Source organism: Ranitomeya variabilis, chromosome 5, assembly GCF_051348905.1.
Source record: "Ranitomeya variabilis isolate aRanVar5 chromosome 5, aRanVar5.hap1, whole genome shotgun sequence".
Taxonomy (NCBI): domain Eukaryota; kingdom Metazoa; phylum Chordata; class Amphibia; order Anura; family Dendrobatidae; genus Ranitomeya; species Ranitomeya variabilis.
Window position 1 is genome coordinate 250886515 of NC_135236.1, and position 12083 is coordinate 250898597.

Consider the following 12083-nt stretch of genomic DNA (forward strand, 5'->3'; position numbering starts at 1 on the left):
AATAAGCTGATAATGCTTATAACTTTACAACTGACCATTTTTTTTGTTCAAAATAATAAAAAAAAGTTGAAAACTCTGCTGTGCATAATAATTTGGAACATGCATTGAGAGTTTATTTTTTTTTAAAAAAAGAAACTTTTCATAGGCAGTTTGTTCCAAAACATTGTAATTATACTAGAATTGTAGATGACTGGAAAATAACAATGATTGCAATTCAAATAGGTAATTTAGAGAAAATGAGGAAATATTATTTGCATAATAAGTTGGAACACAGTGTATACACTGAGTGCACGCCTTCTTCTCTATAACTTACCATTATTATTATTTATATAGCACCATTAATTCCATGGTGCTGTACATCAGAAGGGGTTACATCAAAATACAAATATCACTTAGTTTTGTTTACTGTAACAACGACAAACTGGTACAGAGGGAAGAGGACCCTGCCCTTGCGGGCTTACATTCTACAGGATTATGGGGAAGGAGACAGTAGGTCGAGGGTTGCAGTAGCTCCAATGGTGTTGAGGTGGCCGTATGGTCTTAACAGGCTGTAAGCTTCTTTGAAGAGATGGGTTTTCAGTTTTTTTTTTGAAGGATCCAAAAGTAGTGGATAACCGGATGTGTTGGGGCACTGAATTCCAGAAGATGGGTGATATTCGGGAGAAGTCTTGGATGCGATTGGGTGAGGAGCGAATAAGCGTGGAGGAGAGGAGGAGGTCTTGGGAGGACCGGAGATTACGTGAGGGAAGATATTGAGAGATTAGTGTGGAAATATACGGAGGAGAAAGATTGTGGATGGCTTTGTAGGTCAGTGTTAGTAATTTAAACTAGATACGCTGAGAAATTGGGAGCCAGTGAAGGGATTTGCAAAGAGGGGAAGCAGGAGTGTAGCGAGGAGAGAGATTAGTCGGGCAGCAGAGTTAAGGATGGACTGGAGGGGTGCGAGAGTGTTAGAAGGTAGGCCACAGAGGAGTATGTTGCAGTAGTCGAGGCGGGAGATGACTAGGGCATGCACGAGCATTTTGGTAGAGTGTGGGTTGAGGAAAGGACGGATTCTGGAAATATTTTTGAGCTGGAGGCGACAGGAGGTGGCGAGAGCTTGGATGTGCGGTTTGAAGGACAGGGCAGAGTCAAGGGTTACTCCGAGGCAGCGGATTTTGGGGACAGGGGAAAGTGTGATTTCATTTATTTTGATAGATAGATCAGGTAGGGAAGATATGCGAGATGGAGGAAAGATAATTAGTTCAGATTTGTCCACATTGAGCTTGAGGAAGCGAGAGAAGGAGGAGGATATGGCTGATAGACACTCAGGGATTCTGGAGATCAGAGAGGTGACATCTGGGCCAGAGAGGTAGATCTGAGTGTCATCGGCATATAGATGGTACTGGAAGCCATAGGACTTTGAGTTGTCCCAGGCTGAGTGTATATATTGAGAAGAGTAAGGGTCCTAGGACAGAGCCTTGAGGGACACCAACAGAGAGGGGGTGAGATGAAGAGGTAGTATGGGAGAAGGAAACGCTAAATGTGCGGTTGGCAAGGTATGAGGAGATCCAAGATAGGGCAATGTCTTTGACCCCAAAGGAAGAGAGGATCTGTAGTAGGAGGCAGTGGTCAACTGTCGAAGGCAGAGGACAGGTCTAGGAGGAGGAGTATAGAGAATTGTCTGTTAGCTTTGGCTGTAAGTCATTAGTAATTTTGGTCAGGGCAGTCTCAGTGGAATGGTGGGGACGGAAGCCAGATTGTAGGTTGTCGAAGAGAGTTAGATGCAAAGTGAGAGGAAATTTCAGCATGGACGTGCTGCTCAAGGAGTTTGGATGCAAATAGGAGCAAAGATATGGGGCGATAGCTGGACATAGCGCTTGGGTCAAGGGATGGCTTTTTGAGGATAGGTGTGATTGTGGCATGTTTGAAGGCAGAGGGGAAGGTACCAGAAGTTAGTGAAAGGTTGAAGAGGTGGGTTAGGGATGGGATTAGTGTGGTGTTAAGGTTGGGGAGGAGGTGGGATGGGGTCAAGTGCACAAGTGGTGAGGTGCGATTTGGAGAGAAGATGAGCAAGCTCCCCTTCAGAGATTTTGGAGAGTGAAGTTATGGGGTTTGGGCCATTGAAAGCAAACCTCTCCACCTTCCCAAATGAATCTATATTCTCACATAAAAAGAAAGTTCCTGATATTCTTTAATACCGGGCAGCCCACATCCGGCCCTCTGGCTGTCTCAGTCCACCCACGGACCGAGACAGCCATGGGGCTGGAAACCAGAGGTCCATGGGCCACACCGTGCCCGCCTGTTCACTATCTCCATCTGCGCTGATTGCATTGGTGAAGGAAGGGCCTCCGGCCACTTCCTCCACCAATCAGTGTTTGAAATAGCTGATGCAACGACTTCATTTAATCACATCAGCTGTGTACTGTGGAGAGTCAGCGCACCAGAGGCAGGGAGAGAAGCAGAACGCCGGGGAACGGGACCGAGGTGAGTATGTGTTCTTTTTTTTTTTCATGTGTATGAGATGTTTGGGTGGGCATGAGGAGGCTATAGGGGCGTCATGCTGCACATGGGGAGGATATGGGGGCACCGTGCAGCACATGGGGAGGTTATGGTGGTGACGTGCAGCACATGGAGAGGCTATGAGGGCAACATGCAGCACATGGGGCGACATGCTGAGAATGGGGATGCTATGGGGGTGACATGCTGCACATGTGGAGGCTGTGTGTGGCTCATGCAGTGTATACAGGGAGGCTGTGTGGGGCTCATGCAGTGTATACAGGGAGGCTGTGTGGGGCTCATGCAGTGTATACAGGGAGGCTGTGTGCGGGTCATGCAGTGTATACAGGGAGGCTGTGTGGGGCTCATTCTGCAAATGGGGGAGGCTGTGTGTGGGGCTCTTACAGTATATAAGGGGCTGTTGGGGGCTCATACGATATACAGAAGGGGCTGTAATCGGGTTCAAACGATATATAGGGAGGGGGATGTCAGCATACTTAATTCTACTCAATATTAAGTGCTACAATTAATATTATCAATAATTTAATTATAATATATCAATATTGAGTTAAATTAATTTTGGCATATTGGTTCAGCCCTCCACAACAGTCACGGTCTCTCATGTGGCCCCACGGGAAAACTAATTGTCCACCCATTCTGTAGAGAGATTTAACATTGTTTGGTCTCCTTGGGATTCCTTTCGGGCCATGTTAAATATATGACCTATATGAGATGACTATAACTAGGTCATAACATTCCACATCATCCAAGCAAGATCAGGCAAGGATTTTGTCAGTTTTCAACCCATGGACACTTCTAGAGCTCCCAGATCCAATGTTTCATCCTCAAATACCAAATTTGTATCCAAGAGCCTGGAATATGAAAAGGGCAATGACAGCATGTCATGGGACATGGGATTTCCAGGAAAAAAAATATGTATAACTATGCTTTAAACAAGCAGCAAATAGTTACGGTAAAATCTGGATTTCTATCTTTCTCAAAGTTGCATCCTTCAGAGGTTCCTGAAGTACCATTTTGTGTCATCTTAAGAGTTTTCTGCAAAAAGGATTAAAGGAGGAAGGGAGGGTTAGGCACCAAACTCAGTTCAGGCATCTGAGCCTGGAAGTTTTATTTAATTGTAATCTAGATGAAAAAAAACAAAACTGGTTTGAGATCCTTGATGGCTAGCTTTAGATTCAGATCCCAGATAGGTCAAATAGTTCCTCATTGGGGCCTAAATCTGATATAAGAAGCACTTAAGATTCATTATGAACATTTGGAAATATAACCTATAAGGATTCTTACCTCTAAAAAATAAAAATAAATCATGGTTGCGTTAACCTTAGCTGGCAAAGTTTGTGATTTCTATAGTCCCTCCTTTTACTATATTCTTGGATGACAAAGTAATTCCATATCTGATACAGAGTTAGTGCCCCAAATCTCCTCCAAGTTTCACAGGTCTCAGGAGACAGTAGAATTTTATTCCTTAAATTGATAGATGCCCAACTTAAATATTAGATTAATATTTTGTCTACCCTCAATAGTCATCTTTGGTTCAGGGGCTTAATAAGGGATGCAAAGCTAAAAGAACTTGGTTGATTAGGTTAGCCATTTCCCTATCAGCTGGTCAGTTTTCCCAGCAGATTAAGGCTACGTTCACACGATCAGGATTTACATCCTTTTTTTTTCCTGCCCGTTTTTGGAAAACGGCAGCTAAATTCCGCAGTGAATTTGAGCTGCGTTTTCTGATCCTTTTTCTTCAGCGTTTTCCACTGCGGGTTTCCAATAGCAGTTTCCTATTGGAGTTGCTGGAAAACCGGTGCGGAATCCGCTGAAAGAATTGACATGCTACTTCTTTTTTCCGCTGGAAAATCCGCGCGGATTTTCCAGCGGAAAAACGGATCGTTAGCACAGCGGTTTTGGTTTTCCATTGGGTTACATTGTACTGTAACCAACATGGAAAACTGATCCGGATCCGCAGCTGAAAATCCGCTACGGATCCGGATCAAAATCCGGATCGTGTGAACGTAGCCTTAGGCCAAGGCTGCATAGCGAAATGTGTTTTGCTACAGCAAATTGCAGATGTTTTATGCAAGTCGCATATGACTTGAATTGAAGTCTATGATGAGAGTTGCCTTTGATTTGTGACCAGTGACAAAAAAAATCAAGACACCCTTGGAAACATTTGCGACACCATAGGAGATCATTAGACGCATGTAGTTAAAGGCTCACTCCAGTAAAGTAATTTTTGCCACCAGGGTTAACACAACAAATACATCAATTGAACAAGTTTGTAGTTTTTACCATTTACCACCCACTACCAGATAAACTTGGGATCTTCCTTTTTTTTTTTTTTCTTTAGAAGGAGGAAGATCCTTTAGGAGGTGGGACCTCATTAAGGATTAAAAATGTCTAGTTAATTCAGTGGTCACATCCTGAATCAAGGAAAAATATGACAATTGCACTCATCAGTAGCTTCATTATTATTTTTTTTATTATTATTTTAAACCCACGACGGCCCCTTTAGTCCTTTGCCTTTTGGATGCTGGTGTCTTCTCTTTTGTGTTTAACGTGGAAGTGCAGCAAGATAACTGTTTGCTACCAGAAATAAGGTGTGTTTGGTTTATTTTTAGTTATCTAAATGAATATGGTATCCCGCTCATGTTGTCATGAAATCCACTCGTGTTTTGGAGAGGCTACACCCTTATCGTTAGGTTTCCTGTCCATGGGGTGCTTTTCCCCTGATCTGGTGCGGTCACATGTTATGGAGAATCAAATTGCCTTGAGCAAAAATATTTCTTTCTAATCCATGCATAAAAAAAAATATATAACAAAAACATTTCCAGAGCGACATACTCACCCTCCTGTCATTCGGTTGGACCTAAAATAAGGGATATGCTCTTGAAGTGATAACTATGCCATCAATATATCACAATTCTGTGAGATTGGCTATAGTAGTCAGGTGACTAGAAATATGGGTCATCAGATGTTTCTTTGATGATGTGTTTTTTCCAGTCATTGATCACTGCAGCCAATCGGAGGCTACAATAGTCCCATAACATTAGGAAGGCGCAGTCATCACTTCTGGAGATGATCACCGGCAAAGCCTGTACTGAATGCAGAGGTGGAAGCAGATGACCATGTCTCCATTATACATTTTTTTAACCCCTTAAGCCCCAAGGGTGGTTTGCACGTTAATGACCGGGCCAATTTTTACAATTCTGACCACTGTCCCTTTATGAGGTTATAACTCTGGAACGCTTCAACGGATCCCAGTGATTCTGACAATGTTTTCTTGTGACATATTGTACTTCATGATAGTGGTAAAAATTCTTCGATATAATGTTTTTGTGAAAAAAACAAATTTGGTGAAAATTTAGCAATTTTCCAACTTTGAATTTTTATGCCCTTAAATCACAGAGATATGTCACACAAAATAATTAATAAGTAACATTTCCCACATGTCTACTTTACATCAGCACAATTTTGGAACCAACATTTTTTTTTTGTTAGGGAGTTATAAGGGTTAAAAGTTGACCAGCAATTTCTCATTTTTACAACACCAATATTTTTTAGGGACCACATCACATTTGAAGTCATTTTGAGAAGTCTATATGATAGAAAATAACCAAGTGTGACACCATTCTAAAAACTACACCCCTCAAGGTGCTCAAAACCACATTCAAGTAGTTTATTAACCCTTCAGGTGTTTTACAGGAATTTTTGGAATGTTTAAAAAAAAATAAAAAAAAAAAAATGAACATTTAACTTTTTTTCACAAAAAATTTACTTCAGCTCCAATTTGTTTTATTTTACCAAGGGTAACAGGACTGACTGGAATTGAGATGGGACGCCATGTTGCGTTTGGAGAGCCCCTGATGTGCCTAAACATTGAAACCCCCCACAAGTGACACCATTTTGGAAAGGAGACCCCCTAAGGAAGTTATATAGATGTGTGGTGAGCACTTTAACCCACCAAGTGCTTCACAGAAGTTTATAATGCAGAGCCGTAAAAATAAAAAATCATTTTTTTACAAATATGATCTTTTCGCCCCCAATTTTTTATTTTCCCAAGAGAAGAAACTGGACACCATAAGTTGTTGTGCTATTTGTTCTGAGTACGCCGATACCCCATATGTGGGGGTAAACCACTGTTTGGGCGCATGGCAGAGCTCGGAAGGGAAGGAGCGCCATTTGACTTTTCAATGCAAAATTGCTGGAATTGAAATGGGACGCCATATTGCCTTTGGAGAGCCCCTGATGTGACTAAACATTGAAACCCCCCACAAGTGACACCATTTTGGAAAGTAGACGCCCTAAGGAACTTATCTAGATGTGTTTTGACAGCTTTAAACCCCCCAAGTGTTTCACTACAGTTTATAACGCAGAGCCGTGAAAATAAAAAATTTTTTTTTTTTCCACAAAAATTATTTTTTAGCCCCAGTTTTGTATTTTCCCCAAGGGTAAAAGGAGAAATTCGACCCCAAAAGTTGTTGTCCAATTTGTCCTGAGTACGCTGATACCCCATATGTGGGTGGGAACCACCGTTTGTGCGCATGGCAGAGCTCGGAAGGGATGGAGCGCCATTTGGAATGCAGACTTAGATGGAATGGTCTGCAGGCGTCACGTTGCATTTGCAGAGCCCCTGATGCACCTAAACAGTAGAAACCCCCCACAAGTGACACCATTTTGGAAACTAGACCCCCCAAGGAACTTATCTAGATGTGTTGTGAGAACTTCAAGTGTTTCACTACAGTTTATAACGCAGAGTCGTGAAAATAAAAATTCTTTTTTCCCACAAAAATGTTTTTTTTAGCCCCCCAAATTTTTATTTTCCCAAGGGTAACAAGAGAAATTGGACCACAATTATTGTTGTCCAATTTGTCCCGAGTATGCTGATACCCCATATGTTGGGGTAAACCCCTGTTTTGGCACACGGGAGAGCTCGGAAGGGAAGGAGCACTGTTTACTTTTTCAGCACAGAATTGGCTGGAATTGAGATCAGATGCCATGTCGCGTTTCGAGAGCCCTGATGTGCCTAAACAGTGGAAACCCCCAATTCTAACTGAAACCCTATCCCAAACACACCCCTAACCCTAATCCCAACCGTAAATGTAAACCAAACCCCAACTTTAGCCCCAACCCTAACTGTAGCCCTAACCCTAGCCCCAACCCTAACCCTAGCCCCAACCCTAACCCTAGCCCCAACCTTAACCCTAGCCCCAACCTTAACCCTAGCCCTAATGGGAAAATGGAAATAAATACATTTTTTTAAGTTTCCCTAACTAAGGGGGTGATGAAGGGGGTTTGATTTACTTTTAGAGGGTTTTTTTAGCAGCTTTTTATGATTGGCAGCTGTCACACACTAAAAGACGCTTTTTATTGCAAAAAATATTTTTTGCGTTACCACATTTTGAGACCTATAATTTTTTCCATATTTTGGTCCACAGAGTCACGTGATGTCTTGTTTTTTGCGGGACGAGTTGACGTTTTTATTGGTACCATTTTTAGGCACGTGACGTTTTTTGATCGCTTTTTATTCCGATTTTTGTAAGGCAGAATGACCAATAACCAGCTATTCACAAATTTCTTTTTTTTTGGGGGGGATACCGTTCCACGTTTGGTAAAATGGAGAAAGCAGTTTTATTCTTCGGGTCAGTACGATTACAGCGATACCTCATTTACATAATTTTTTTATGTTTTGGCGCTGTTATACGACAAAAACTATTTTATAGAAAAAAATAATTATTTTTGCATCGCTTTATTCTGAGGACTATAACTTTTTTATTTTTTGCTGATGATGCTGTATGGCGGCTCGTTTTTTGCAGGACAAGATGACGTTTTAAGTGGTACAATGGATATTTATATCCGTCTTTTTGATCGCGTGTTATTCCAATTTTTGTTTGGCGGTATGATAATGTTATTTTTGCCTTTTTTTAAGGTGTTCACTGAAGGGGTTAACTAGTGGGACAGTTTTATAGGTCGGGTTGTTACGGACACGGCGATACTAAATATGTGTACTTTTGTTTGTTTTTTTAATTTAGATGAAGAAATGTATTTATGGGAACAATGTTTTTTTTTCCTTAATTTAGTAATTTATTTTATTTATTTTTTATACACATTTAAATTTTCTTTTTTTTTTACTTTGTCCCAGGGAGGACATCACTGGATAGTGACAGTGCTCTGCAAAGTGTCAGATCAGCGATCTGTGTCAGATAAGCGAGCTGACATGCAGGGATCCTGGCTTACCAGCGTCTGCTCTGAGCAGGCACTTGGTAAGCCACCTCCCTGCAGGACCCGGAAGTAGCTCCACGGCCATTTTGGATCTGGGGCTTGCAGGGAGGAGACGCTCGGTACAAGGTGAGCACATCGCCTTGTACCGATCGTCTCAGGGAAGCACGCAGGGAGCCCCCCTCCCTGCACGATGCTTCCCTGTACCGCCGGAACACTGCGATCATCTTTGATCACAGTGTGCTGGGGGTTAATGTGCCCGGGGCGGTCCGTGACCGCTCCTGGCACATAGTGCCGGATGTCTGCTGCGATAGTCAGCTGACACCCGGCTGCGCTCCCGATCGCATATGATGTACTATCCCGTCACTGGGAATTAAGTCCCAGGTCACCTTGACGGGATAGTACATCATATGGGATTAAGGGATTAATAGTCCATACCTAAAATATAGGAAAACCCTTTTGAAGGGATAACCCAGGAAGAGACTGCAATGAAATTATAAAACAATCTTTACTGGTTTTAAAACTACAACAAAATCAATTTAAATTCCTATAATGTATTGCCCTGACCCCCTTCTTCCTGCTAGTAGAATGTAATATAAAACATTTATATTTTATCTATGCGTCTTGGTTGACTTGTCTGTGGTTGGTCCGCTGTGGCTTCTCCCTACCCCACTCCCTTAGATTGACAGGCCTGTGTGTTAGTCATGGGAAACAGGGCAGGGAGAAGCCCAAGTGGAGCTCCCATGGACTAGGTAGCTGACAGTTCCCAGACAACTTTAAAAAAAAAAAAAAAAAAAAAATGTATGCCTTCTTTGAAATGCTGCAGTGTTTTAGAGTAAGCCACACAAAACTGCAATAACAGTCACTGTCTGGATTTATGCTGCCCGTGGTTTGGGCAGCATGAATAAGCTGACAGGTTCCCTTTAAATAATACCTAAAAGAATTAATATCAGATATCTAACCATCAGCTAAATATCTAGATTTCTGTGGCTATTCATCTCAAAAAGAAATTCAGAAAGTCATGTACTGGCTATAGAAAACAACCCAATTCAGGTATATGAATGGATTTACTGTTGTAGAAATATAAGCAGCAAGCCTTCTGCATGTGAACATGGCTCCTCTCGTGATAAATGACATTGGGATGAACCGAGTCATGCTAAGCTTGTCATCCATCAATTAAGAAAAAATACACACCATACATAGACAGAACACCAAGTGCTTCATTTGGTACATATCACAAATCAAGTGATAACATGGCAATGAACAGCTGGTAATGCTACACAGTAACAGGATTGTGTTGCACAAACAATGTGAATCCAAAAACTGTTTTAGACAGTATTCAATAAAACAAAAAAGTAAAAGAAATAAACAAAAACAACAAAAAAAAACTTCCTTAATTTTTTTTTTATAGGAAGAACACCTCTTGCATTGTTTACATAGCTGGTATGAGGATAGGAAAACAAAGAAATAAAAATATTTTTGTTTCCTCAATACCCTTTGATTGTGGCCAGAAATGTGCCACTGTGGTGGAAATGGACAACAATGGCAGTCTTGTGCCCATATTAAGGCACCGTCTTGAAGGTTGTGTGGCATTATTAAACACTTGTTGCTCCTATTATCCCTACATGGAATGCAGAGGAATAACAAACTTGCAGCCAAAAGGTGAATGATAGCTGATTCCAACCTCTCTGAAAACCTTTTGAGGAATGCCAATGTCACACAGGTAAACTCTTCCAGCCTGCTCTCCCAGGGCTAATGGGAGACCCAACTGTAGGGACCACTTGGCATGGATACCCTGCCCCTGGTCAGTCACTGGAGGGTCAATGCTAAGCACTGGGGCTCGGTTCTGATTGGCCCAGTCCACAGCTGCTCTGTACCATGGTTGGTCTCGTAGAAAGGCATTTTCATGGCAGTCCAGACAATTAATAACCAGGTCTACGGGGCAATTTGGAAGATCTGAAACAGATAATAGAATAGCAAAATTTAATATATATCTGCCAGAACACATATAATACTGTAACACAACACAAACTTCAAAATGTAAACTTCATTGGGTACCTAAAAGTACAAAAAAAACAAACAAAAATTAAGAATAAGAAATGGTAATGCTTTGCATTCTTCATAGAAGGCCACAAGATGGCAGTATTACACTGAGATACATAAAATGCTGCGATTTCTTATGCTCCACTTAAACATAATTAGCACCTTCTGCTTGTGGCTCTGACAATTCTACCCATAAAATGGCTTTAAAAAAAAAAAAAAATTGGCAACGTCTGCAGTTTTTATTCATTAAGACACAGATTATATGTCTAATCTGCTTTTGTTTTAAGGGACTGGCTAAGTATATGTTGTACACACATTATGTGTGAACACACGTGATCGTGCTACTTTGCTTTATGCAACATTGAAAAGTCATTGTGTGCCATCCAATTCAGCAGACTTCTTAACCTGTGGCTACATTTGATACATTGTCTATTTTTACATCCATGTAAAGTGGACTTTTTTTTTTTTTAATTTTGTCATTCAAATTGCCCGTTTGCCTTTATGTTGCAATCCTTTTTTGATTGTTTAATTTTTTTTTTTTTTAATAGGCCTCTTTTTCATTTTTAATTTGCAGCATCACATACATTGTCAATAAAGCAGATGTAGAACTCTGTTACACAACAGCGGTTTTTTTTTTTATTGGTGTTTTTAAACACTACACCCCTTGAAAAAAGGCTGTCATTCAGATTACAAAGAAGAGAAGGAGCAAGCAAGTTTCCTAAATCTTAGATCCTGTTCACATCTGCATGGAACAGGTCATCATACGGTAGCACTTTTGAGAACTATGAACGCCTTGTCGGAGCCTGAGCCAATGGGTCCTTTGGGCACTAAGATCATTGTTCCCTCATAAACGAGGGCCATGATGCAAATGTTACAGGGTCCTAGATTATGCCTTTCTAAGAAAGCATGTAAACAAATGTTTCCCATATCCATCTAGGTCAACTACTCCATACATATCAGAGCAACTACTTGCTTTCAGGAGTTCTGGATGCTTTAATGAAAATGGTATGGTATGAAGCCAATCAAAATATTCTTACCAGATCTGTGTATTCTGGCATAGACCAGCTCAACAAGGAAATGGTCAGATGAGAAATGATTTTTGGAAGCTCATTGGCGCATCCACACAATACTTTACTGGGTAATTAAAAATCTCAGTAGCGCAACTCTTGGCTATGCAGTTGAAAAGGGCTCACAGCTTCAGTAGTGGTACTGAGCATTTGGTTATGGGCACACAGCTACTGATTAGAATTTTAAATTGTGGAAATTAACAGAAAGTCTGATTTTGTGTAAGCGCAGTCTCAAATATTTGTGTTTCGTGACACAAGATGCAT

General features: G+C 41.2%; 1 protein-coding gene across 10 annotated transcripts in view; it reads right to left on the reverse strand.

The window, feature by feature from the left end:
- Positions 1-9911: 9911 nt before the first annotated feature.
- Positions 9912-12083, reverse strand: part of EDC3 (enhancer of mRNA decapping 3) — a 98177-nt gene continuing 96005 nt past the window's right edge. For all 10 annotated transcript variants that reach the window (XM_077264035.1, XM_077264031.1, XM_077264032.1 and 7 more), the window contains one exon: positions 9912-10665. In XM_077264035.1, the coding sequence (XP_077120150.1) occupies positions 10331-10665 (335 nt within the window). In that variant the 3' untranslated portion in view covers positions 9912-10330. The remainder of the gene's footprint in view (positions 10666-12083) is intronic.